The sequence below is a fragment of the Hemicordylus capensis genome, chromosome 4 (genome assembly GCF_027244095.1).
Source record: "Hemicordylus capensis ecotype Gifberg chromosome 4, rHemCap1.1.pri, whole genome shotgun sequence".
In the NCBI taxonomy this organism is placed as follows: domain Eukaryota; kingdom Metazoa; phylum Chordata; class Lepidosauria; order Squamata; family Cordylidae; genus Hemicordylus; species Hemicordylus capensis.
The window spans coordinates 150,420,712-150,448,640 of NC_069660.1; the positions used below are offsets into that span (position 1 = coordinate 150,420,712).

Sequence of the window (27,929 nt, forward strand, 5' to 3'; positions counted from 1 at the left end):
AGATTTAAGGTTCCTGTTTCAAGCAGATAAGTGCTTAGGTTATGTATCTATAAAGAATGCATTGAGGAAATGACTGCTACTGACGGCTCATCGTCAAAATGCTTGCTGTCAAAAGTTTATTAAAACCTCAGGTTCAATTCAAAGTCGCACTTTTTTGAAAGTTAAAATTCCACAGCATATCTTGTAGTGTGTGTGTGTATTGGTGTAACATAACATGTTTTTATCCTTAGATTCAGAAATGTAATATATCAGTCTGATGAAAGGATAGATTATGCTGAAATAAATCTCTTAGTCTTTATGCTGCTTACAAGACTCTTGCTACAACAGACTGATTTGGCAATCCCTCTGGAAATAAAATATTAAGTCATTTCTGAATGATTCTAATTAGGATTGAGGTTTGTGTTTTTTAAAAGCTGGCACAATTCTCGTTTCTATTAGGGAAGACAAAAGAGTGCAAAGAAGTAATGCTCTGCTCCTTACCTGGGAATAAACTCCATTGAACACAGTAGAAATGACTTCCAAGCAGTGTTCCCTCTAAGGCATGCATGTGTGTGTGCACTCACATGTTTTTTGCTGTCCAATCAGTTAATTTTAGATCCCACTCAGGGTTAATCAGGAAGGCTCCATTCTGAATATACGTGTGCACACACTGCCTTGAGACTGCCACCCAGAACAAAATTCATCACACACACACACACACACACACACACACACACACACACACACACACACACTTACTTAGAGAGAACACTGCTTCCAAATAAACATGCATAGGATTGGACTCAAGGCTCCAGGGCATCCCATGAGAAGACCACCTGGGCACCCACAACTGTCCCCATCATCTGACCTCCTGGCCACCACCTCTGAGTGCCGAAAGTGGCAAGAGCCATCTTGAACACAGAGGAGGCGGCAGGCAGGAGCGTGACAGGGAGCACATGCCTGCCCTCCTTGCTGCCACCGCCTCCACCCTCTGCTTTCACAAAGAGCTATAATGACATCATCATCATCAACATCATCATTAATTGTAATTAATTTTTATTAATTACAACTAATAATAATAACTAATTAATTGTTATTGTTGTTCACCACCTAGAGTTTATGGAGGTGGCAGTATATAAGAAAAATTTAATAAATAATAATGATAAATAAATAATTATAGCTCCCCATGAAAGCAGCGGTTGGAGGTGAGGGCGAGGACGGCGGGAGATTGAGCAGGTGCTCCCCATCACCCACCTGCCCACTCTCCTCGCCAGCACCTCCACATCTGCTTCTTTAGTGGTGAGTTATAATGACGTTGCCACACAATGTGGCAACATCATTATAACCAGAGGCGGAGCCACCATTGGGCCAATGGGTTCAAAGAACCCAGGCCGGTGACCAATCAGGAGCTGCGAGAGCGGCCCCGACACGCCCCCCATGTCTGACATCAGACGCGGGGGCGGTAGTTTAGCTCCCGAGCGGGGGCCGCGCGGCCCCTTCAGGAACTAAACTAAGGCTGGTGCTGCATTTGCAGCGCCAGCCAGGAGCGGCTCTTCCCTGAAAAGGCAGGGAAGAGTCACTCCTGGCTGCGCACTGCAAACGCAGCGCCAGCCTAACTAGCTCCTGAAGGGGCCGCGCGGCCCCTTCAGGAGCTAAGACTGGTGCTGCGTTCGCAACACAGCCCAGGAGTGGCTCTTCCCTTCAGGGAAGAGCCGCTCCTGGGCTATGCTGCGAAAGCAGCACCAGCCTTCTTCTAACTGCCGAAGGGGCCGTGCGGCCCCTTCAGCAGTTACAACTGAGCTGCTGACTCCCGAGAGTCCCGAATGGAGCCTCAAGGCTCCGTTCGGGAGCCAGGCCACACCTCCCGTGTCTGACATCAGACGCGGGGGGCGTGGCTATCCCCTGCGTCTGATGTCAGATGCAGGGGGCGGGGCTATCGGGGTGCCCACCACGGCCACACACGGGCCACCGGCGGGCTAGCTAAGCCCCTGATTATAACTCACTACAAAAGCAGAGGTGGAGCATGACAGGGAGTGCCAAACAGACCCACCTACGTGCCCACCCATGTGCCGACAAGGCCTGCTCACAAGGCCCATTTGCGCGGGTGAAGGGCGCAGGCCAACCCTGGGTCCCATGTGACATAGGCCATCGCTGCCCCTGCCTGGTTGGCACCCTACGTGGACACTTAGTTTGCCTAGCAGGCAGGTTGGCCCTGATTGGACTGTAAATGTAATTTCCCCCTGCAGTTTTTGCTAAATCTTGGAATCCTGTCTAGGGTTGCCAGCTGAACACACTAGCCAGTCTGGCTTACTCTCGTGCCCTTAGAAGCAGCCTGATCTTCAGAAATCAGCAGATGAAGCTTTTGATAGCATGGTGAAAAGCACTTTTTGAGTATGGACCCTAAGGATCCTATTGTGGTTTGGGGATAAGGTTAAAAATTTGTTTGAAATTGCCTGCTTGCCCATTACTTTTGTGGGTTGGGTGCACTGTTTCCACTAACAGGGATTGCCGGATGTTATTCACTACAAATCCCAGCATGCCCAGCTGCAATGGCCCTTGGCTGGGGATTATGGGAGTTGTAGTCAAAAACATCTGGGAATCCCTGTTAGAGGGAATACTGGTCAGGTGGTAGCTAGAATCCATCATGCCCTACCACACAACCCACTTGGGTGCCCCTAGGAGCTATCCATGGGGAACAATGGGGTGTTTTTGGTTTCCCCATTGTTCCCTCTGGCTGGAACAAGCTGCACCCACAGAGTGCATACATGTTTTGCACTGCAATTTGCAATGCATTTTGCAACCTTGCCTTGAAAAACACTTGCCTTGAAGCACACAGTAAAAGGGAATCTGTCCCTCCCAACACAGAACACACATTTCAAACACAGTTCAAAAATGGCCAAAAAAGAATCACTGACCCAGAATCCACTGTCAGCCACAGTGCCTGCACTGAGGTAACATCACAGGCACAAATTGCTCTCTCTCACACAATTATTATTCCTTACTTCCTAGCATTGCAACAGCTGCAACAGCAGCACCCTTAGCAGCAAGCATGGTCATAAGCTCAACCAGAGCAACTTCAGCCACATTTTGACTGAGTATACCTTGCGATGTAGATTGCAGAGCAGACCAGAACAGTGAGTGAAGCACAAGATCTCATCATAGCAATCACCAAGAAATATTACGCACACAAGCCTGCCACTGTACATTTTTCACCACAACACTATATCACAAACAAAACAAACTACAACTCAAGGAAGGAAAGCACCTAAGTACTGCCTTTATCAATCTGAGATCCAGCATAATCAGATAGTTATAGTGGCAATAGCACAGTATATTATATTCAGTGCTGAGAAAACCACAAAATCAAACCTTCCTCGATTTCTTCCTCCTCTCCTGATGTATCCTTTTCAAGAGAGGCACACTTTATGGGCTCTCTCTGCCTCCCAGTCCCTTTGAATACATTTTGAAATACCATCCTTTTGTGTTCCCCCTCCCTATTCCCTCTCCCCCTCGCAATGGGGGCACAGTTGCCCATGCCAACACTTGGTTTGTATGATAACAAGCCAACCCAGAAGCAAGGAGATTGCAAGCCAATCGGAAGCCAGTGCCAGAAAACCAACCAGCATGGGAAAAACAGCCCTCCAAAATGGTGCTCAAAATGTCAAAACGTTTCGAATCAAAACAGTATTGTTTTATTCCAAGGTCAAAACAGCCCCTTTATTTAAAGGGCATTTTGTTTCAAGTTTGAAACATGCAAAACAGCCTGTTTGGGGTCAAAATATTTCCCCATAGTCTGGGAAACATACCAGTGGGGATTCAAACCAGCAACCTCTTGCTCCTTAGGCAAATTACTAATGTACTTCTCATATACTTGTTCAGTAAGCCACATAACAATGCTGTACAATAGGCTACTGGTTTTTATTCTCCATATTACAGATAGTTTTGTGGCAAAAGAAAGGCTTAAACCATGGCATTCCTAGTTCATTGCTCAGTGGATGAGCTGGTACGCTACCGCAGCTCTGCTGTACATACTGGCTACTCTACTGCTGAAGATAAATGGGTCTGCTCTGAGTGGCCCTGTGACTGCTTGAAGAGGATGAAAGATGGTACTCCAAATAAATTTACCTGCTGACGCGCCAAAAGTGCCATATATATGCTAAGCATGATCATTCAGGAAGACCCTTCATAAATGACTGGGGGGAAGAAAAGAAGAGGAAGAAATAACAGAAAAAAGGCACAGAGTCAAGGAAACCCCATAAAAAGAGCTTTAAGAATGATGGTAACCAACACCCACCACCCACTCCTGATTTCTGAGCCTTTAATGGCAGCTTGATCTTCTGACAGTAGCAGATGAGAATGTCCCTACTTCAGTGGTAATATCAAACTATGGTGTCGGCTATTCTGGAAGTGTACATAACACTTGGAAGGAGGGGCAAAGGGTGGAGGAAATATATAATAGGATCCTGAGGAACAATCTGAAACAATCTGAAAGTTAGTCTGAGTTAAACTGGAAGAAGAGAAGGGTACCTGGAAGAGCCATCTGTCCAAGCCCAAACATTGCAATAACTAGACTACTTCCACAGAAATGGAAGGCGAGAATTGTTTGGTTATTTCAGTGTGATGTTACAAGCAGAGTTCTAGAAGTAATTGATAAAACAAGCAAGTTTATGAAGTGCCTGCCTCCTAAAAATAATGCTGCAGATTGGCAATCCTGAAAAAGCTCTATTTTTGTCTTCTGATAGATGTCAGTTGAAAGCATGATGCGAGAAGGATGGCACAATAATTTGTCAGACTTACAATGCATACTGTTTTGTGGGGACTGTGCTACACAAAACTGTTGCCAGCAAGTCAAATTTTGGGGTAGCAGAGGGAGCACTCCATCTACCCAAAAGCCTCAATCGCACTGGATCAAGTACTTATTATTATTATTATTATTATTTTTACATTTACAGTATATCCCGCTCTTCCTCCAAGGAGCCCAGAGCGATGTACTACATACTTGAGTTTCTCTTTCACAACAACCCTGTGTAGTAGGTTAGGCTGAGAGAGAAGTGACTGGCCCAGAGTCACCCAGCTAGTTTCATGGCTGAATGGGGATTTGAACTCGGGTCTCCCCGGTCCTAGTCCGGCACTCTAACCATTACACCACGCTGGCTCCCACTTTACTCTGGACCGGGTCTCACGATCAGTGAGACCCAGTTTGGGGCAGTGAGCGGGAAGAGCGGGCTAAGCCTGCTCTCCCTGCTCACGAGCGGGGAGGGAGCCCTGGGCGGCTGGATCGGCCGCCCACACGATGGCTGGCCCTGTGACAGAGCCGGCGGGGGTGGGGGGAGCAGGGGCCGCACAGCCCCTGCAAGCCCCAGTATGCCCTGCGCGAGCACGCAGGGCATATTAGGGAGACCCCCAGAGCCGGGAGACGGCTTTTCACCTCCCGGTCAGGGGTCTACTCGCAAGTAGCAGCGGCGCGAAGCCACGCCATGGCTACTCACGATCCTAAAAAGCAGGTTTGCTGGAGTGCTCGCTCCGCAAACCTGCTTTTTAGCAGGGGTTCTCGAGCGGGTTACACGCTCAAGAACCACCGGGCTCAGCTGTGAGCCCGGTGGTTCTTAAGATCAACAAAAATCAGGCTAGGCTCTCCTAGCCCGATTTTTGTTGATCGCCCCTCTGCCTAGTCAAAGTAACTTGACTCTTGGCTCAAAGCAGGTCGATAGCACAGGTTATGCTGGCAGCGTGCCTTCAGCTCTAAGTAGGGATGTGCGTGGAACTGGTTCCGTGCACACCTGGATGATGGGGAGGGGTTGCTTTGAGCAGTGGGGAGGGTGTCCTTACCTCCCCCGCCACATTTTCCCCTCTGGTGCTGCTTCCAAACCACTGTCGCAGAGTGGCTATATATTCTCTTGATGCCCCAGTCAGTGTCATACCAGAAGTGGTGGGTGCGTGTGTGCAGGTCATGTACGTGCATGCGCACCCACCACTTCCAGTATGATGCTGACCAGGGCGGCAAGAGGGTATACAGCCACCCCATGAGAGCGATTTTGGGAGCAGTGCCAGAGGGGAAAATGCAGTGGGGGAGGTAAGGGCACTCTCTCTGCTGCTTAAAGCAACTCAAACATGCACCTTCAAACCGGCTCAAACACCGGTCTTTTGAAATGGTTCGTGCACACCCCTAGCTCTAAGCTATTAAGATAGACTGAAACCAGGATGCACCCACACCTCGCTAATGAGGAATGCCAGGCTATTCAGACCCTACCTCAAAGGCAACTCACTGATGGGAAGGATAACAGTGAAGCACTCTTGGGAGTAACGCAGATAAAGTGGCACATTTCCCAAACTTGTCATGAATTAACAAATTGGCTGGCAAGGACTCGGTGGAGATACTCACAAAAACTATAGATGTGTACTCTTTCCACAACTGTTTAGATAGTCAACCAAGCACAGTCCTATTCACCACGCACATCACATTTACACAACTTCCTCCTGATTTTGTTGGGCAAGCTATCCTCAGAGTGATTAAGTGTGAAGATTTATTGGTCTCTCATAAAATCTGCCACCCCCTGGGTAAGAAGAATTGCTTGGAAACTGCCCCAGGACATGTTTCAAGGTATATCTACTTGTAGCCAAAGCATATGGCTTGGGAATGTGTTTGGATCACTTTCCTATGGAGCGTCATACATGAGAGTTGTAGCCCTTGGCTCCTTGGTCCTCTTCTTCACTTTCTTGCCTGTTCCCCGAGATGAAGCTTCCCTGCCAATGTGCAACAAACGCACCAACTTACTTGGGAAGGACAGGTAAACCAACCTCTTGCCCTTCTATGTTTCCTCGCCGCTTCTCTCCTTGCTCTGTCTCCCTCCCTGCTTCCCAAGCACTTTTTACGGCAAGCCTTAATCCAGGCTCCGATCTAAGAGCCTGAGCCAACCTCATTCCCTCTTAATTAGGACGTTAGCTAAATTATTACCAAATAATTGAAAATATTAGCCAAGTTAAAATATTAGCTGAGATTGATTGCATCGCCTAACTGAACGTTTGTCTTCTGTACCCCCATTCAGAGGTGCACCTAGGTAATTTTGGAGCCTGGACCTAAAGGCCTTTGGAGGCCCCCCTCCACTGCAAATTAAGCATCATCATGCTCCGCCGGACGACCACACCACCCAGAACAGACTAAAGAGGATTGGGAGGGGGCAGGGGCTGTGGTGGAGGCTCGAAGTCCAGGGGTAAGAGCTCCTCTGTCCACATTTTACCATTAATAAAGCCTTTGAACTATATTCCTGTCTCCTCGTTTTTCCAATATGCCAAAACTTGCTCAAATTGATCCTGGAATCGAACTGCTCCCCAAGCCAAGCTAATTTCCCCGAGTCAAGTCAAAAGCATAGTTAAGAAGTCTAGCCAGCACCTCAGGGCAGTTCTGGTAACAAAACAGTCTGCAGCCCACATGGGCCACATTTCTAAGTACATTTACTTGGAATCAATACTGCACTGGGCTGGGCTTACTTCTGAATAAGTATGTTTAGGTTCAATAAAGTTTAGAATTGGGTTGCAAGCAATTATAAAATGTACATAATCTGCAGTGCTTCAAAACTATCCCACAGTGCAACACTTTTCTGGAGCTTGTTCCCATGTGTTTCCCAAAGGATAGCAAGCAATCACATAATTCCCTTTAGTTTATTTAGTTTATTATTGGTTACTTTGGAGTTTTGTATTGCTTGCTTTGTAGCTCCCATGAACCATTTTATTTTGGGATGGAATGACTCATTAGAGAATGTATGTGATAAAATGTACATATCCACAATATTCTTTTACCCTGGATCAAGAATAGTCGAAATGCACTCCTCCACCACCCCTCCATCTGCATCTGCAGTTTCCCACCTGTATTCAAAGGACCGTTGCACAAATTAAATGGGTATTATTATTATTATTATTATTAATTCGATTTCTATACTGCCCTTCCAAAAACAGCTCAGGGTGGTTTACACAGAGAAATAATACATAAATAATATGGATGGATCCCTGCCCCCAAAGGGCTCACAATCTAAAAGAAACATACCATAGACACCAGCAAACAGTCACTGGAGGTACTGTGCTGGGGGTGGATAGGGCCAGTATTGACAACCGTGTGGAAAAAATGGCCCCTACACAGAATTCCACCCCTTCATTCTGTTTACGGTCTAGTCACTCAACACGTGCAGAGCGCGATCCACTCAGTTCCCCGCCGCCGCCCCGCTCCGCCCCCGGCCGTACAGCCCGGAACCTCCAAACTGGTTGTGTGAATCTGATCATTGTTACAAAGTTGTTTGCTTATTCTTGTAAACACGGCGCCGAGCCTCAAAAGGCACACCTCCGAGAGTTGAAAGAAGGGGGACTGGGCTGGCGGCAGGTTTGCTGCCACCAATCCGCCCTTTGCAAAGAAGGAACAGCCTCCGCCTCCTCTTTGAGCAAATTAAGAAAAAAAGGCGTGTGTGTCCGTGTGAGAGCGCGCAGCGGCGATTCTCAAGCCCAGTCTCCTTTCCTTCCCTTTCAGCCCGGCAGGTACGCCTGGAGTTTTTTGCTCAGCCTCTCTGTCGCGGCGGCGGTGGCGTTCTGTATCCGCAAAGAGACTCTTTCCTTTCCCAGAAGATCCACCGAAACTGGGACCCGCCGAAACATGGCTGCGATCCCCGCTCTCCCTTCCACTGCCTCCCTGGTCCAGCTGCTGCTGCTTCTCCACCTCCCGTTAGCCTTCTGGCTGAAGAGGAGCGGCTGCACGCCTAGCTCGCCCCCGGAGGAAGCGCAGGAATTCCTCAGCCCAGACCCGCTGCCCGAATCCGCCTTGCAGAAGCCCACCGTCTTCCTAGCCATCGTCGCCAGGAACGCTGCCCACTCCCTGCCCCATTTCCTCGGGTGCGTGGAGAGGCTGCGGTACCCCAAGAACAGGATCGCCATATGGTAAGTTACCGCTGGTTGGAAAAGGGGAGCGTGGGCTTGCCGAGCTCTCTAGTTTCCTCAGCGAGGGGGATGGTGGGGGCAGGGCTGAAATCGAAAATACCCCCTTCGGAAGATGGGGAGCCCCCCCCACACCCACCAAAAAGTTTTCAGAGACTTGCTCAAGATGAGCATGATCAGGGTGATGTATGGAGGAATCGTTGAGCACTGATGCAAAGCTACAGAGAGAGGGGAGGGTTAGCCAGGTTGGGTTGCCAACTGACCAGGCATAAATGACCCAGGCTGCTCCTGTGCCTTTAACTAGAGTTTGTTCTGCAGAAATCCGCAGGTGGAACTCTCACAGCATAGAGCATGTTTCTCACCTGCTAGTTTGCATCTTATGCAGCTATTAAAAGCTCAAGAAGAGTGGGCTGCCTTAAACAATAAACAAAAGGGGCATCCCTCTTTTTATGTGCCGGAGTGGATTACGGAGATTGGGGGGAGCCTCTAAGAGTGGTGAACGGAAAGGTGAAGGATGCAGAATCAGGGAGGGATGACCCAGGAGAAAAAGCAAGGGGTGGAATCTAAGGCTGAGACCTTATGTATTTGGGAATAAGCCCCAATGAATTCAGTGGGACTTGTTTCTCGGTCAGATCATGGGATTGAGGAGACTGGCTCGGCCAGTCTGGCAGACAAGGAGAGTGGTGTAAGAATGGAACTACTGTGCTAGATTTGAAAGTAGGGAACCCATCTTGCACCCTGCAGCAATGGCAACGGTGGCAGAGAGGAGCCCCCCCCCCGCTTTTTTGCATTTTGTTAGTAAAGAGAGGGGAAGGCTTGTGGTTCAGAAACATGTTTAGTTACACCATGGCTGCTGCAAGCTTTAAGACCTTTTGCACGAAGAGGGTAGAGGTGGTTGCTAGGGCTGTGGACTTCTGAAATCAGGTTGTTGGTTCAACCGTGGTAGATGCGAGTTGCTTAATTCAGGGATGGCCAACCTGAGGCTCTCCAGCTGTTGTTGGGCTACAGTTCCCATCATTCCCAGCTGCAGCAACTGGGAATGAAAGGAGTTGTAGTCTAGCAACGGTTGGAGAGCCTCAGCTTGGTCATGTCTGGCTTAATTGAACCAGGGGGAAATTCTGACTCACCCCCCCCCCCCCGCAGCTCATTCCTAGCTTCAGGCTCCCTACTCCTATGGAGAGATTTATTGAGGGATTTCAGTGTAGCGGTGTATATGCACTTGTGTTCTCCCTACCTGTCAGGAGAAGACCAGTGTTTAGGGATGTGCACGAACAGGTTTGGAGGCCCTTATACGGGCCTCTGAACCAGTTCGAACATTGCCTGGCTTGAGGGTTCGTTGGCGGGGTGGTGGCAGCTTTAAGGGTGGGGGAGGATGCATTCCCCCCCCCCCCCGGCACGTTTCCCCCTGCCGGTGCACATCTCACTAAAAGCCCATCGGAGTAGCAGCGCACCTCCCTACTGCCCCGCTCCAATGTTATCTGGAAGTAATTGGAAGTAGTAGTTGCGACTGCGCCCACATGTTGGGTGCGTGTGCGTGACATATGCGACATGTGCGCGAGCAACGCATGCAGTTGCAGCTGCTCCTTCTGGTTAGTTCTGGATAATGTTGGAGCGGGGCGTCAGGGAGGAACGCTGCCACCATGATGGGCTTTTAGCAAGATGTGCGCTGGAGGGGAGAACATGGCAGGGTGTGTGTAAGTGCATCCTCCCCCACCCTTAAAGCCACCACCACCACTGCCGTCGAACCAGCCCCCACTGGTTCTGTGCACATTCTTACCAGTGTTCCCTCCAACAGGGATTCCCAGATGTTGTTCACTACAACTCCCAGCATCCCCAGCTGCAGTGTCCTTTGGCTGGGCACTATGGGAGCTGTAGTTAACATCTGGGAATTCCTGTTCTAGGCAACACTGGAGAAGACTATGTGTATTTATCTGCTGAACCACCATTTTTATCAATATGATAAAGCAAAGGAGATGTTTTATAGCAGTCTGTAGTAGCAGCATTTCCCCTTCACTTTGGAATACAGTAACTGTATACCAAACTATTAAAGCAGGCAGTAACTAGACTGATGTCTAAGCCATGTGTTTGGGAGGGCAGGGCACATGTGGTAGCAGGAAGGACTAGCCCTTGGCCTGTTGAAACATGGTGCTGGAGGAGGAAGAGTTGCATATTTTCCTGACAAACAGCTGAATGAAAAAGTTGCTGTTGTAGTCCTGAAAATAATGTCATGAGATTTATTGTAGAATAGTCTTAAACTGTGTGTGTGAGATAGAAACCATTCCACTGTTCTCTCCCTCTGTGCAAAGGGTTATGGGCACTTGCGTGTTGCGTGAGGCCACACTGCAACACCCAGGGGCCTCACAGTTGATTTTGTCTTCCATCTGGCTCTTGCATGATTACATGGATGGATCTCTTGCTGTCTCAGGTTCTGCTGATGCAAATGGGCCTCATAATAAACAATATTAACTGTAGAGCGATTGACTAATTTGTTACTTTGTCATGCAGTCAAAGCCTAAATAGCTTCTGCTTTGTTCAGTAATGAATGTATAAAATTATGCATGATGTGGATAAGTCTTTTTTTCTCCCTAGTTCTCATAATATTAGAACCTGGGTCATCTGTTGAAGCTAAATGTTGGAAGATGCAAAACGGACAAAATGAAGTACTTTATACAAGGTGTAGTTAAACTATGGAATTCACTGCTGCTGGTTGTGATGATGACCAGTCTGGACAGTTCTAAAAGGAGATTAGACTGATTGATGTGCATAGAGCTGTCAGTGGCTACTAGCCTTCATAGCTGTATAATTCCATCAGGATCAGAGGTGACGTACCCATGAACACCAGGTGCTAAGGAAGACCAATGGGAGGCAACAGTTGCCCTCCTTTTCCCTGCTTGAGAGCTTTCTAGATGCACCTGGTTGGCTACTGCATGGAGCAGGATGCTGGCCACTGAGAGGAGAGCTGGCCTTGTGGTGGCAAGCATGACTTGTTCTCTTTGCTAAGCAGGGTCTGCCCTGGTTGCATATGAATGGGAGGCTACATGAGTGAGCACTGTAAGATGTTCCTCTCAGGGGATGGAGCCGCTCTGGGAGGAGCATTTGCATGAAGATTCCAAGTTCTGCCTGGTGTCTCCAGGCTGAGAGAGATTCCTGCCTGCAGCCTTGAAGAAACTGCTGCCAGTCTGTGTAGATAATACTGAGTTAGATGGATCAGTGGTCTGACTTGGTATATGGCAGCTTCCTATGTTCTTATGACTGGATAGGCCTTTGGTCTTTGTGGGATTCTGTTATCTCAAAATGCAGCAGTGTTTCTAGGTGTCTATATGCAAATAAATGTATCTTGGGCACTCTCTTTAATTAGTCCAGTGGTGGAAATGTCGTTGCACCAATTGGTTGGTGAAAATGCAAGGCAAAGAAAAGGGACTTCACCAAGCTCCTTCCACAGTAAGTGGATACAGGTGATTATGTTTATGACAGTGCTGCACAAAAATGCAGACTAAGGAGTCCTGATAAAATTTGCCTTGCCCTATGGTTAGATGCTACAGATGACTGTATGCATCCTTTGGCAATAAAGCAATGGGGCCAAGTTACCAAAAGAGGGGTGTGGATGGGCAGCATTTTGACAGTGGTCGTTGGCTGTAACTTTCCCCACCACTTGCTCTGTAAAGGTTATTGCTGGTCAGGAACTTGGATATATCCTAATAAAACATATGATGACCAAATACTATTGGCTAGCAACTTGGTGTACGCAAGGGGAGGAAGTATTTTCTTTCAGTTGCATATGAATTATACATGGAAACAGCAACAGAAGCTGGTTGATAGAATCCAAACAGTAAGAACGTTTATGTATTTAGAAGGCTTTTAGAAAAGCATAACTGTCTTAGGATGGAAAGACTCTGATTAATCTTAGCTTCAGAGTTGGAGATTTGGGAAGAGGGAGCTCTGTGTGTGTGTGTGTGTGTGTGTGTGTGTGTGTGTGTGTGTGTTTTACACTAAAATATGCTAAAAATATGAACAAAATGTTTTTACCTGTCTATAGTTAGAGTTTAACAATTGCATGCATGGTTCTGTGGGTCTCTTTAAAAAGTTACCAAGATTATTTATTTAAAATGATCTATTGTTTTCATCCAGAAACTGTTCATATTGTTATGAACGGTCTATAGCATATCAGAACCAGAGGTACCAACTCAGAAGTATGGTGAAATATAGGCCTGTGTCTGATTTCATTTTATATTAAGAAATGATACCTGAACTCAAGGTGAACTAGGATGTTGCTCTCCCTGCTCTGAATGGAAGAGGTGATCCAGCATTGTGTTGTTAAAATGGATATGCAAGGAAACACAATGAAGCCAGGTCTGAATGCTGAATGCTGTAATCCATATGCTAATACCACTGACTACCAAGTGTCTGTGGAAGGAGCCAGGGGGCTGATTCTCCCCCCCACTTCCTGTTACAAGAAGTCAGTGTTAAATCCTTGTCAGGGATTAACTGTATTGTTCTCCATGGAAGTTCAACATAGCCAAATGCATACAGAGATCGGTCTGTAGATTTTAATCTCACCTCACTGATGCCACAAATGTATTGGACGTCTGACACATATATGTTAAATATTCTCTTGTTTTCAATTACAAGAAAAACACTAGGTAGAGATATACAAGAAATAATGTAATTGCTGTCTCACAACTAATTTCCTTACTAACTCCTCTGAATTTTAACACCTATTGGGGGAAGATGCAATTTGCAGCATCTTAGATGCAGATTTCCCCGCCCCTCCCTTCTCAGCACAGAGTTTACAGAAGATGAGATTCAGAGATCTCTCTGGACTGGCCAATATCCTGAATAATTAAGATTTTGTTCAGAAGGTAGCAGCAAGTTGTCACTTTTTTGGACACCCAGGAAAAGAGGAGATTTTGAATAGATTCTCTTCAAAGATCAAGGAGAAATACACTATAAGAATGAGGCTTTTTAGACAGAGAGTTAGCAATCTTTTGCTACAGCAAAAGCTGCTCACGAGAATCCCAGGGTTTTGCTGCTAAGCTGCGGGGCAAAGCAGGAACTCTGCCATGGTCAGAGGCTGTCTGTGACTTCTATTGTGCAGTGAGAAAGTCATGACTCCCCAGCTATGATGCTCCGGCTATCAGCCATGATCTGAGCACTGCAACAACTCCTGTCTCCAGCCAAGCGCCTCACTGCTTCAGCTGACGAGAAGTCTCTGGTCCTGGGTAAATATGCTGCTCCTTTACAAGGCTTGGGTTCCTCCATCCTTTCCCTGCTCCCTTCTCCTCCCCCCACCTTTTCCTCTACTAATCTCTCCGAAACATGCCAGCCCTCAGCCTTCCTCCCCCCGCCTCTCTTTTCTGTCTGTATCTGAACTGTATTAAAATCTAGGAAGATTTAATTGCAGACACATATGTTAGTTAGGCACATGGGTGAATATTGATACTAGTTAGGATGTTCTGTTTAAATACTGTTGCTAATATTGATAGAGGGTTCTGCTTTCTGCTTTGCTAGATTGTGTTGTTAGTCTTTATACTCAGTAAAGCCCATTGAATCCTTTTGAGTGGTTTGATCTCCTTTCTTCCTTGCATCCAGACCACACATGGTCACTAATATAAAAGAACTTGGTCCAGACCTATTTTGTATACTGGCTAATGAGCATATTTAGTATATAAATCAGGCCTGGTCTGTAACAATATCATTTAGAACAGTGGTATGTCTGTGAGAGTACTGTATTTTGAACTCTTGGATAAAGTTGGGCTAATACTAGAAGACTAAAGACTACATTGATGGATATCCAGGTGATATTCTTCTATGCTGTCAGAGGGGGAAAAGACGTAAATGTGGCTTACAGGTGATTTTATTTATTTATTTATTTATTTATTTTTGCATTTATATACCGCCTTTCGTTAAAAAATAACCCCAAGGCGGTTTACAAAAGTTAAAAACATACAATAAAAAGACAATAAAAACATCATGTTAAAAATATAAAAACAGGCATTAAAAACAACACAACAAATACAACAAATAAAAACACAAAGAAGCTGCAGTAGAAAACGATCATGTAAAAGCCTGAGTAAAAAGCCAAGTCTTTAAAAGCTTTCTAAAAGCCGTGATGGAGTCCGAGGAACGAATGGCCACTGGGAGAGCATTCCAGAGTCTGGGGGCAGCAACAGAGAAGGCCCTGTCCCGAGTGCACGACAGCCGGGCCTCCCTCATTGTCGGCACCTGGAGCAGGGCCCCCTCAGATGTCCTTGTCAAGCGGGCAGCAACCCGTGGGAGCAGGCGGTCCCTCAGATACCCCGGGCCCAAACCGTTTAGGGCTTTAAAGGTCAAAACCAGCACCTTGAATTGGACCCGGAAACGAACCGGCAGCCAGTGCAGCTCTTTCAAAATGGGGGTGATATGTTCCCAACGGGCAGCTCCGGATAAAACCCTAGCTGCCGCGTTTTGCACTAGCTGCAGTTTCCGGATATTCTTCAAGGGCAGCCCCACGTAGAGCGCGTTACAGTAATCCAGCCGCGACGTGACTAAGGCGTGGGTAACCGTGGCCAGATCTGCCTTCTCGAGAAAGGGACGCAGCTGGCGCACCAGCCGAAGCCGTGCAAAGGCACCCCTGGCCACCGCCTCCACCTGAGCTTCCAAAAGCAGAGCCGGGTCCAGTAGTACCCCCAAGCTGCGTACTTGCTCCTTCAAGGGGAGTGCAACCCCATCCAGAACTGGTAAAATCTCCTCATCCCGATTGGCTCTCCTACTGACCAACAGTACCTCCGTCTTATCCGGATTCAATTTCAGTTTGTTAGCCCACATCCAACCCATCACGGCCTCCAGCCCCCGATTCAGGACATCCACCGCCTCCCTAGGATCAGATGACAAGGAGAGATAGAGCTGAGTGTCATCCGCATATTGCTGACAACTCAGTCCAAATCTCCGGATGACCTCTCCCAGCGGCTTCATGTAGATGTTAAACAGCATGGGGGACAAGACCGATCCCTGCGGGACCCCACAGGCCAACGGCCACGGGGCCGAGCAGTAGTCCCCCAGCACTACCTTCTGAACCCTCCCCTCAAGAAAGGACCGAAACCACTGCAACGCAGTGCCTCCGATTCCCATACTCGAGAGGCGGCCCAGAAGGATACCATGGTCGATGGTATCGAATGCCGCCGAGAGGTCCAGCAGAACCAACAGGGACGCACTCCCCCTGTCTAGTTCCCGGCGTAGGTCATCCACTAGAGCGACCAAGGCAGTCTCAGTCCCATACCCGGGGCGGAAGCCAGATTGAAAAGGGTCCAGATAATCCGTATCATCCAAGACCCTCTGCAGCTGGGACGCCACCACACGCTCCATCACCTTGCCCAAAAAGGGGAGGTTAGACACAGGTCTATAGTTGTCCAGGCTGGAGGGATCAAGGGAGGGCTTTTTTAATAGAGGTCTTACCACCGCCTCCTTAAGGCACGATGGCATCCTGCCCTCCCTTAATGAAGCATTAACGATCACCTCCAGCCATCTACCTGTCCCCTCCCTGGCAGCTTTTATTAGCCATGAAGGGCAAGGGTCAAGAGCGCACGAAGTCGCCCGCACACTGCCCAGGATCTTGTCCACATCCTCAGGCCGCACCAACCGAAAAGAATCCAACACAACGGGACCAGATGGTACCAAAGGCACGTCTGCCGGAACTGCCAAAACTCTGGAGTCCAGGTCAGCACGGATGCAAGCGACTTTATCTGCAAAGCGACAGGCAAACCGATCACAAAGAGCTGTAGATGGCTCCTCCCCCATTGTCTGGGGGGATGTGTGGAGCAAGGTTTTCACCACACGAAACAGCTCTGTTTGTCTGCACTGAGCAGACGCAATGGAGGCGGAGAAAAAGCATTTCTTCGCCGCCCCCACCGCCACGGCATAGTCCCTAAAATGGGCTCTAGCCCGTGTTCGGTCGGATTCGTGACGACTCTTCCTCCAGCGTCGCTCCAGCCGTCGTCCAAGTTGCTTCATCGCCCTAAGCTCCGCGGAAAACCAAGGAGCAGAACGGGCTCCACCAAGCCGGAGAGGGCGCTTGGGGGCAACCGTGTCAACAGCCCGGGCCATCTCTCCATTCCAGAGATCAACCAAGGCCTCGACAGGGTCACCAGCTCTGGACACTGGAAACTCCCCGAGGGCCGTCTGAAATCCAAGCGGATCCATAAGCCTCCGGGGGCGGATCATCTTAATCGGCCCACCACCCCTGCAGAGGGTAGACGGAGCAGTCAAACTAAACCCCACCAGGTGATGATCTGTCCATGACAAGGGAGTGGTCTCAAATTCCCCCACCTCCAGATCATTTATTTCCCGGTCGGCAAAAACCAGATCCAGAGTGTGTCCCGCCACATGGGTAGGGCCCGATACCAATTGAGACAGGCCCATGGTTGCCATGGAGGCCATGAAATCCTGAGCCGCACCCACTAGGGGAGCCTCAGCGTGGACATTGAAATCCCCCAAAACAATAAGCCTGGGGGAACCCAAAGCCACCTCCGAGACCACCCCCGCCAGCTCAGGTAGGGAGACTGAAGTGCAGCGGGGTGGTCGGTACACCAGCAGAATCCCCAGCCTATCTCGGAGGCCCACCCTCAAGGACAAACACTCAAAATTCTGAGATTGCCTGACCGGGCACCTGGAAACGGGAAGAGTCTCACGAAAGATGACCGCAACGCCTCCTCCCCGACCCTCGAGGCGGGGCTGCTGCACGATCTGGAAACCTGGAGGACAAAGCTGAGAGAGACCAACCCCGCCCAGCGGATCCAACCAGGTCTCCGTCACGCATACCAGGTCAGCACGCTCATCCACAATCAGATCGTGGATAAGAGATGTTTTTGTGTTAACTGACCTGGCATTCAGCAGCAGCACCCTAATCCTCGAAGGAGTGTTCCCAGAGCTCCCTAGGGTCAGAGGGTTGGGAGAAGGGCCGGAAAAAGGAACAGGCCTCAATTGCCTGGACCGTTTTCCCCTGTAACGGCCTGCCGAACTCCCACCGCCATACCTCCCTCTGCCCGCTACCCGTGATATTGCCGCCCCCACTCCAGACCCACTTTTTCGCTCCCCCAGGCACATCTCCCCAGAATAAACCACCACGGCTTCTTGGCTTAATAAAAAACCAAGACCAGACTTGCGTGATCTCCTGCTAGCTTCTTGATTGTGGGAAGACAGTTCTTCAGGGCAGAAGGAAAGGATCTTCAGGGCCCCAGGCAGCTCACCCCACGGCTGAGAGCCACAAGGACGAGAGCCCTTCGGCTCACGCCAAGAGGCTCACGCCCCTGGCCCAGCCTGAGCTTTAAAGCAGCAGAGTCAGCCCCACAGATGGAACACACCTGAAGAAAGGTAGGGCAGAAGCAGAAACACAGTCACTGCCAGCCCAAGATCTTCCCTCTTCCCTTCTTCAGGCCCTGGCCCAGCCTGAGCTTTAAAGCAGCAGAGTCAGCCCCACAGATGGAACACACCTGAAGAAAGGTAGGGCAGAAGCAGAAACACAGTCACTGCCAGCCCAAGATCTTCCCTCTTCCCTTCTTCAGGCCCTGGCCCAGCCTGAGCTTTAAAGCAGCAGAGTCAGCCCCACAGATGGAACACACCTGAAGAAAGGTAGGGCAGAAGCAGAAACACAGTCACTGCCAGCCCAAGATCTTCCCTCTTCCCTATGCATTGATATAACCGAAAGCAGGAATGATCTGATGGAATTTAGTTTGTAGATCTCAGTGTTGGATCTTCTAACAAGTAAAAGACCGATATGTCAGGAAATACTTTAAAAGGTGCAACTGATAAATTGCTATATCTGCATACAATGTTGGTTGCTCTGTCCCCCACAAAAGGACTGAGTAGAAGTAGTACAGAAAAAACCCCACTTAAATTATCCAGGCGTTGTAGCACCTTTTCGTAGAAGGGAGGCCAAAGCATATGAGGCTTTTAGGTTGGAAAAAAGGGTGACTAAAGTTATGAATATTGGGGAAAAATGTTTATATCCCTCTTAAATCTAGAATTTGAGCCATGGTCAGGTTCAGGACTGACAAAAGAAAGCGTTCCTTCACCCCACAAACAATTCACTTATGAGATTCACTGCCACAAGATATGATCATGACTGCGAGACTAAGTTAGTTTATAACACAGCCAGTCTAGGTTAAGGAAAATGTTTACAGAGTTGAATGAAATTCAAAAAAAGCAGTATGAACTATAGAGAAAAAGAAACAATGCTGGTCCTTAGGGCCAGGTCTCCTAACTTAAGCCAGCTGAGACTCCAATCACAAGATTTACCAGTTTTTAAAAATCTAGAATTGGAACAGATTTATACATGACATAGAATGGATGGTAGGATTCTAGACTGGACAACTTCAGACTACAGATAGGAGAGGTAATGTTTTTTAAATGCTCTCTTTCTCTATATAAAAAGACACTTTGGTGTAGAAAGCTTGTGTTTTGGCAAGAGGGCTCTAGCAAAGCTTTCTGTGGTAATTTATAATAAGCATTGGGTTTTTATGAGAGGAGACCCTTCAGAAATATGACAACCCACCTGCTGTTTGAACGGGTGCTGTACAAAATTCGACCATTACATTCCACCTTTAGATCAGTCCCCTTATAGAACAAAGAAGTGGCCCCATCACAACAAGGCCTTTCTTGCTGTGTTGACTGAGAATCATGCTACATGGTGCACCTCTTGCTAGGCTATACCACTTCAGACTTCATGGAGGAGAACTGTATGTTTCAATACTTCCGTGTGTGTGTGTGTGTGTTTGTTGGGGGGGGGCAATCAAGCCAAGCCCCCAGCTGTTACGCCAGGGGAAAGGTTTTAGGCTAGCTGTGACCCTGACAATTTTGAATGTATCAGAATGCTCTCCCCACCCCCTCAGTAGAGATCTTATTTTACCTTCTGCAGTCTGAGATGGTACAGTCCAACAACATACATAGGGCTTTCAGATATGTCTTTTGTATTCACTCTATGCTGCAGCACTGTTTGCCTGAGCCGTTAGTGTGGTTTTATGAACTTTGAGGGTACATAAACAGACCCAGGTACATTCACATGGTACCCTGGAGTACAGGGAGGTGGCTACATATTTAAGTCTCCAACCAAGACCAAAGGTGGGAGATGCCATAGAAGACTATGGCTGTGCCACAGGGCATTGGAAGGCTGAAGTGGACTGCTTAGTATTTGGGGAGAGTTTCACTGGAATTTCCGTCCTTTGCAATGATGTCTCAGATGTGATTTTTAAAAATGTCTGTCTTCTTTGTTTGCATTTCATTTCCTCTGTTTTAGTAGGAACACGTTGATGCTGCTCCCTATTCAAGGGTCAGATGAAGGCCAAATGTGGTCCATCTGCATCACATCATGCATGGTTCTTTAGAGACCTCTGCTCCCTAGTTGCATATGGGCTCTAATCTTCCTCAACTTCATGACCCTTTGCTCTTGCCAAGTCTGATCACGTGGCAGGCAGCCTGTCCAAATGGCCTGTTCTGAAATTTTCTTTCTTTAAGTATTGAGGCCTCACCAGTTTTTCCTTATGCTTGATTTTCTCACCTTGAGATTAGAATGAGGATGGCCAGCCTTTGTATTTGTAGTGGGCAGTTTTGTCCTATAGAACAGGGTTCCAGATAGTTTTGTTCTGGGGCCAGACTTCTTATGTGTGATCAATCTTGTATAAATCAGATTTTTACAGTTTTAGAAATGCTTGGGCACAGTTGAACATTACATGCAACATCTGTAAGTGAGATTTGGACAAGTAGAATTGGCATCACAGCTTGATTTAAACTTGGTAGGACTACTAGGGGGTCAGATAAAATAGCTTTGAGAGGTGAATCCAGTCAACAGGCTTCCAGCTCGCCATCCAGTTGGACTTCCATAAATTATAACCATATGGCAAAGCAATATACCTCAGGCAAAGTCTGTGAGCCTGCTAGAGCACAATCCTTTTGTTAATTGATTGTAGGCCTCTTGTATTCAGAACCTGGAATTCTACCAGGAGAGGAGAGACAGTCTTGTGGTAGCAAGCATGACTTGTCCCCTTAGCCAAGCAGGGCCTACCCTGGTTGCATATTAATGGCAGACTTGATGTGTGAGAACTGTAAGATATTCCCCTCAGGGGATGGAGCCGCTCTTGGAAGAACAGAAGTTCCAAGTTCCCTCCCTAGCATCTCCAAGATAGGGCCGAGAGAGATTCCTGCCTGCAACCTTGGAGAAGCCACTGCCAGTCTGTGTAGACAATGCTGAGCTAGATGGAGCTATGGTCTGACTCAGTATATGGCAGCTTCCCATGTTCCTATATATGCTAGGTAACAGCATGCTTGAGAAAATTCAGGGACTTTTGTATCGTGGAACCCAGATTTCTACATTTGGATCAAATGAATGTTTGTGCAATTTTTAATATCGTTAGGTGGGGGTTACCCCTTTTAGGCAATCAGTTGCTGTTACTTGATTACTTGAACCTCTGCAATGATGATAATGAGTCATTTATCCCATTATTTAGTTGAACAATATGAAAGGCTGAGGGCTGGGAAGGGCAGGAGAAAGAGGAGGAGCTACTGCATGATGACCCAGGGATATTTGGGAGAAAGCCCATTGTTGGCCAATGGGCTTTCTCCCAAACGTCCCTGGATGTGGAAGAGTGGGAGGAAGAGGAGCTGCCTGCCAGTCTCTTGGCTGAAACTAATTTTCTTTCTCTCGCCCTATTCAGTCCCTGTTGATTGGATGGAGGCGGCAAGAATGGATGCAGCAGCAGTGGCTCCTCTTCCTCCTACCATCTGAAAATGGGAGGAGGAGGCACTACTGCCACTTGTGTTTCTCTTCCCATTATCTGGTCAGTCAGGAAGAGGCCTACTGTGGGAGCTCAGTGCAGGTCTTTGTCTCAGGGCTTCCCACAACTTGGCACTGCTACTGCCAACCTGGCCCCACTTTTATATATCTTCCCTCTCTTGGGATGACATTGATATATATATATATATATATATATATATATATATATATATATATATATACACACATATACATATATATATATATATATATATATATATATATATATATATATATATATATATAGGAGGGAGGAATCAATGCTGCATTGGGCTGTCTTGATATAGGTAGGGGATGCATCCAACCCAGCGATTAACTTCTAAACTTTTTTTCAGACAAAATGGAGAGCTACCTCTCTGCAGTCTTGCTGACTGCAGAGAGTAGAGGGAACTGGCTGTACTTCCTTCTGTCATGAAGAACAGCCTGCACAGCCAATAGGAGCCAGAACGAGGGAGGAGCTTGCTCCCTCAGCTCCGGTTTCAGAGGGGTGAAACTGTGGAGCCAGCATTCAAATGTAATGCTGGCACTGCATCACCAGAGTTGGAGGCTGTAAAACTCCACTTTGAACCAAAGGTTCAAACTGGAGTTCACTGTGGGGAAACCCGGGTCCATTTTTCCACTTACCTCTGGCTGCCCGTATATGGATGTACAGCAATGGAAACCGGAGGCGAAGGGACCTCCGGTTTCAGGTTACGTCCGAATTCGGCCAAGATTTGGATGATTATCCTGAGCTAGTTTGCATGCCAGCAGGCCTTGGATCTCTTTGCAGCTGTATGTACATGTTAGTGTGAGAAGCAGGGTTGATAAAATCATCGGGGTGTGTGTGTGTGTGTGTGAATTAAAACATCCAATTTTCTTTATGTAAATTGATTTTTTAAATTGGATTTTTTAAAAAACAATTCATTAAAGAACCCAAGTCAAATATATCATCATGAATATTAATCATAACCTCATTATATTCATGTTCACAGCCGTATATGGGGGTGAGAAATAACAAAGCTGATCAATCCTATTCTGCAGGTGGTTTACATGCAACCCACACACAGTCAAGCCCTTGCCCCACCTCCCTAAAAGTGCAGCGACAAAGGTGTTCAGTAAATGAATAGAGGATATGGGGGGATGGAGTAGACCTGAGTAAGGAGGTGTTAAAAATTATAATAAATGCAAGGAATGCGGTGTGTGTGTGTGTGTGTGTGTGATAGAAAGTGAAAACAAAAGTGAACAAAACATATTCATGCAATCCTAAGGAAAACTTTTTCGAGTGCGTCCCACTATAGAAGGGAAACACCTGCCATGGCAGCAGGCTGTAAGAGAAACTCCATTTGGGAATATTTTAATGAAGTTTCTGTGGGTGAGACACACCTGTGTGCGAAATGCAGACAGTACAACAAAGAAATGTAAGGCCCGGTTGCCCAAAGGAAACGGCACTAGGAGAAGTGTGTACCTATCTTCTGAAAATGAAACCTACATCTGTATCTGAATATGTATCAACGTTATATTAGACGACAAGAATGTGCTTTTACTAGAAAACGATGATTTTCCTGGCTAGTGATTTAAATAATTGAAATTGAGTCTTTCTGTGAAGTGATATAAATAGTGATTTAAATAAAATCAACCCTGGTGAGAAGCTTATGATTAAACTGTGTGTATGCTATGATTCTTCAGGAGCTGCTGCCTATTCTTGTGTAGTGATCTATTGTCTCCAGGATTGCCATTTTACTATTAAGCATATGAAACTGCCTTGTACTGAGTCAGATCACTGGTTCATCTAGCTTGGCATTGTCTGCCCTGACTGGCACAGCTCTCAAGGGCTTTAGACTGGGGTCTTTCCCAGCCCTACCAGGGATGCAGGGTTTGAACCTGGGTCCTGAGTTATGGTCCCCATCCTATTTCAAGCTGAGAGGATGTGTCAATTCTATGCAAATGCAGAAATACCACAGAACATGGTCCTGGGAGTAGAAAACAGCTTTGAGAATTTCAGTCAATTAAAAAATATATAATCCCAAGTTCCTAGTCCTCATGTTTTGACAATAAGCTTGAAAAGATGTGGGCAAGGCCTGCTGAACTCTTAGAAGCCAATGGGATGGGGAGGGCAGAATAAGAAATCCAGCAGCTGAGTGGAGGCAGAGCTTCAGTGGCTACATACCTTTCTGCTTCATGATTAGCAAAGCCAAATTGTATCCTGCAAAATGTTTTGTTTAAATACAGAATACATTATGGAGAATAGATATACAGTCATAATGGTTGTAGAATTCAGTTTTGGTACCACCCTCCCCATAGAGTGCAAATAGTCCTGAGAATGGGGTTTCTCTTGAAGCAAGTGTGGAAGAAATAATTATTTTAAAAACAACTTATGATAATAAATGAGAGTAATTTCTGTCTCTGTCTAGAGCAAGGATTCTCAAACTTGGGTCCTCAGGTGTTATTGGACTTCAACTCCCATAATCCCCAGCCTCAGTGGCCTTTGGTTGGGGATTATGGGAGTTGAAGTCCAATAACACCTGAGGACCCAAGTTTGAGAATCACTGGTCTAGAGGAATGTTTTGGTGTTTTTCCCCTCTCTGACTCTTTCCTATCTGAAGGTGAAAGTTGTACATGGCTGTAATCTGTTCTGAACTTCATATACGTGGCCAAATAATACCTTGCCATATCAAAGCTTAACTGTCTGTGCTGTTGTTGAGACTGGCAGAGGATCACCACTTGTGCAGAAGATCAAAGGTCCTGCTGACTTTGCATACACAGTAGCTGCTTACCAGAAAGAAAGCAACCCCCAAGCCGGGCTGAGAAATGTGCCTTTCCAAGCATTCTCACCCTGTTGATTGAGGACAAAACAACCTGTTGGGCAGAGACACTCTTCTGGAAACCCAGCTCTTCACCGAGAAGCTGCAAAGCAGCCAGTAGAGGGTGTGACGTGGCTTTTGATTGCTTTTATCCTCCCTCTCTTTCCTGTCACCCACCAGCTCCCTCCCTGCCCCCCACCCTGCCCCAGTCAAAGTTATTGCTACCTCTTTGATGTATTGTAGGGAGAGTGTGTCTGGGGGTTGCAGGGGGGAAAGTGGTGGGTGGGGTCCAGTGTTCCCTCTATCAGGGATTCCAGATGTGGTTGACTACAACTCCCACAATTCCTAGCCAAAGGCCATCACAGCTGGGGATGCTGGAAGCTGTAGTCAACATCTGGAATCCACTGTTAGAGGGAATGCTGGTGGGGTCCCATCCTATCTATTACTTCAAATCATGCCTCCCCCTGCCCTCTGCTTTGTGGCTTTGGCAGTAATCTAGGTTCTCAGATCAGCATCCAGTGAATATGTAACTTCAGTCTACATAGTAGTAACTATGTGTTCCAATATGTATACAGATTAGTACACATATTACTAATGTGCACTAATTTCTACACATTAAAAAACAACAACACCCAAACCTTTTTCCTTAAATGGAAATACTTGGATGAATAATTGTGTCAAGTTAGCAAGGTGTTAATTTCCCCCCAGATGTCAATACTGGCTTCTTCTCTGCCGTCTTCCATCCACTGTCATTGATTGGAATCCATGAATTATTCACTGCTGAGCTCTTGAAAAAGTAAACCCCTGCAGACTTCCAGAAAAGGATGTGTGGATACATTCCATGACCTGCAAAGGCATAAATTGGACTTGATGGAAGGAGGTAAACGTGAGTCCCAGCAAGAGCTGAAAAGAAGTCTCTGTTGTTCCCTGGGAACTGATGCAGGCTATGCGCACACATGAGCATGGAAAGAAGCTCTTTGGCCTTCTGTGTCTGAAGCTCACAGCCCCTTGGGCAGAATCACATCACTGCTTGGCTCATCAACCGTCTTAGGTGGTTAGGAGCGAACAGAAGTCTTTTTTTAAACATACTTTGTAATATAACGAATCATAATCGCACTACTACTGCTTTCCTCCGAAACTTGCTCACTTACCGTGTGTGTTCAAAGAACTTCATATTCATGACCTCTTCCTTACAACAGTTGTGTAAGAAGCCAAAGTTGTTGCCCCATATTGCAGAATGGCAGAGGAGCTGAAATGCTGATTTGCCCAAGTTACTTTCCTGTATAGCTACTTCATTGCTGGCTAGGTCTGAAGCAGCGACTTCTCACCTCAGCTCAGGCTTCCCCAAACTGCGGCCCTCCAGATGTTGCTGAACTACAACTCCCAGCATCCCTAGACACAATTTTATGTGGCTGGGTATGCTGGGAGTTGTAGTTCAGCAACATCTGGAGGGCCGCAGTTTGAGGAAGCCTGCCTCAGCTCATTATCCTAACCATTGTGCAACCTTGCCCTCATTAGTTGAGTCTTGCTTTTTCATTTGTAGTATAGGTGGACCTCATTTTCCACAGGGGTTCCGTTCTGCCCTACAGCCATGGATAACGAAGACAATGAGTGAATGGGGATTGGAGGGGTTAGGTTCCTGGAGGGCAGAAAAAGGCAAAAAAAGAAAAAAGCCAGAAATAGGAGCAGAAAAGCAGTGTACCATGCTGTCCAGCAATGACCCCAAAACCTTGGATTCAAACACTTGCCATGAAAAATTGGAGAATTTTTATTATTTACAAAGGAGCCACAGAATGACTCCTTTCAGCAAATTGGTGGCTGGAAATGACCGTAAAGGTAATTTCCGGCTACCTAGGAACCACGGATACACAGATTTTAGCCCTTTTAAAAACACATATAATGAGGTCGGGTCTCCATTTCCTGACCACGGAAACATGAAACCTCATGTGTCCGGGCTGTGTGTGATGAGGTCCACTGTACTTGTACAGTCTTCCCATGTAAACAATCAAGGTATCTCACAAAACTAGATAATCAATAAATGTGCGAGTAAAATAATAATGAAAGGAGCATCAATTTAAAAGCATCCATTTTTAAAAACTGAAAGAAAACAGAAACTGCAGTCAGATTGCATTTAGAAGCAGCATCCAGGAAGTCCACTAGAATAAGACAAACACTGTCCACTGAACAAAGAACATCGGTAGTCAGGCAAACCTCTTTTGGGAAACTATTCCAAATACTGGTTACTATCAGAATTGGTGGGTGTTTACATCTCTGCTTGGTATTTTATCATCTATGTCACAATGCTAAACAGGCAAATACAAGCCCAGATATGAGGCCTTTGAAACTGCTATTGATGATTACCAAATGGCATTGGTAGGTGTAGAAAAGTATACATTTTTGTGCTGTTTTCCCCAGGTTGGTTGGTTACTGCAGTTATATTTGACTGCTTGTATTGTAACTGATTTTGTGATTGCTAGATGCTTTGGGCATTCTGTGTTTGAAATAAGAAAATGGCATAAATTTGTTTTTAGTATAAAGAAAAAATATGTCCCAAACTTCTGATAGCCAAGATACTTATTTTTTAAAAAAATTAAAATTGGTGGCATCTTTCACTCATACTTTCAGCCTTTTTAAGAGAAGAACAGCCCACCCCTCTGTATGAGTCACTGTTGTGGATGTGTCTCCTTACTGGAAGGAGCTACGCCCAGAGTAGTGACTCATGCAGAGATGTCACAAACAGTCTTCTCTAAGGGCAGCTGACCCTGTATTTGAAGCAGTTGAATGATCAAAATGGATGCAGTGGGAAAGCAGAATTACCCATTTCCCCCTGTGCTGGAACTCATTAGATAGGGTTGTGTACTGAGCTCGCTCGAGACAGGACTGGATCATGTGAGGTTAATTTCAGGCACCTTTCTCAGGCGCCATAGCCCCAGTTCCAGTCCTGTCTTGCTCATGCACACAGGTCTGTGAGAAAGCTCTTGAGATTTGGCCTAGATCCTACTATTAGTCTTGCTCCTCTCTGCACTGTTTGGTTTATTTTTCCTTCCTGTTTATCCCCCACCCCACCCGTTTAGATTGTGCGATGGTGGGAAGGGAGCTGGCTTTTAGTCACTATTACATTTTCTTCCAAAATCTTTTTTTCTTTCAGTTTGGCTAATTGGCACCTAGAGTTTTTGTTTGTTTACTCCCCCGGGAGACATGGAGTGTGCTGAGGATCTTTTAAGGGGCTCCCTAGCTAAAGGTCCCCAATCAGCACGAATGGCCCTGCGGCCATCTTCTACCCCACCCGACTGGCCATTGTGGAATAGCCCAGCATTCCCAGCGCCTCCCATTAACAACCTTGCTATCTTGGCTGCTCAAGGGTTGGAACCGCTACAGACTCCCAGAAAGGCTCTCCACAAAACAAAACAAAAAATGCAAGGAGCAAATTAAGAAAAAGAAAAAGAGCAAAAAAT

At 46.8% G+C, this 27,929-nt stretch overlaps 1 protein-coding gene across 1 annotated transcript in view; it reads left to right on the plus strand.

Moving 5' to 3' along the window:
* Nucleotides 1-8,229: 8,229 nt before the first annotated feature.
* Nucleotides 8,230-27,929, plus strand: part of LOC128323982 (procollagen galactosyltransferase 2) — an 86,132-nt gene continuing 66,432 nt past the window's right edge. Inside the window, exon 1 of the mRNA XM_053248014.1 lies at nucleotides 8,230-8,898. Coding sequence (XP_053103989.1) covers nucleotides 8,618-8,898 — 281 coding nt within the window. The 5' untranslated portion in view covers nucleotides 8,230-8,617. The remainder of the gene's footprint in view (nucleotides 8,899-27,929) is intronic.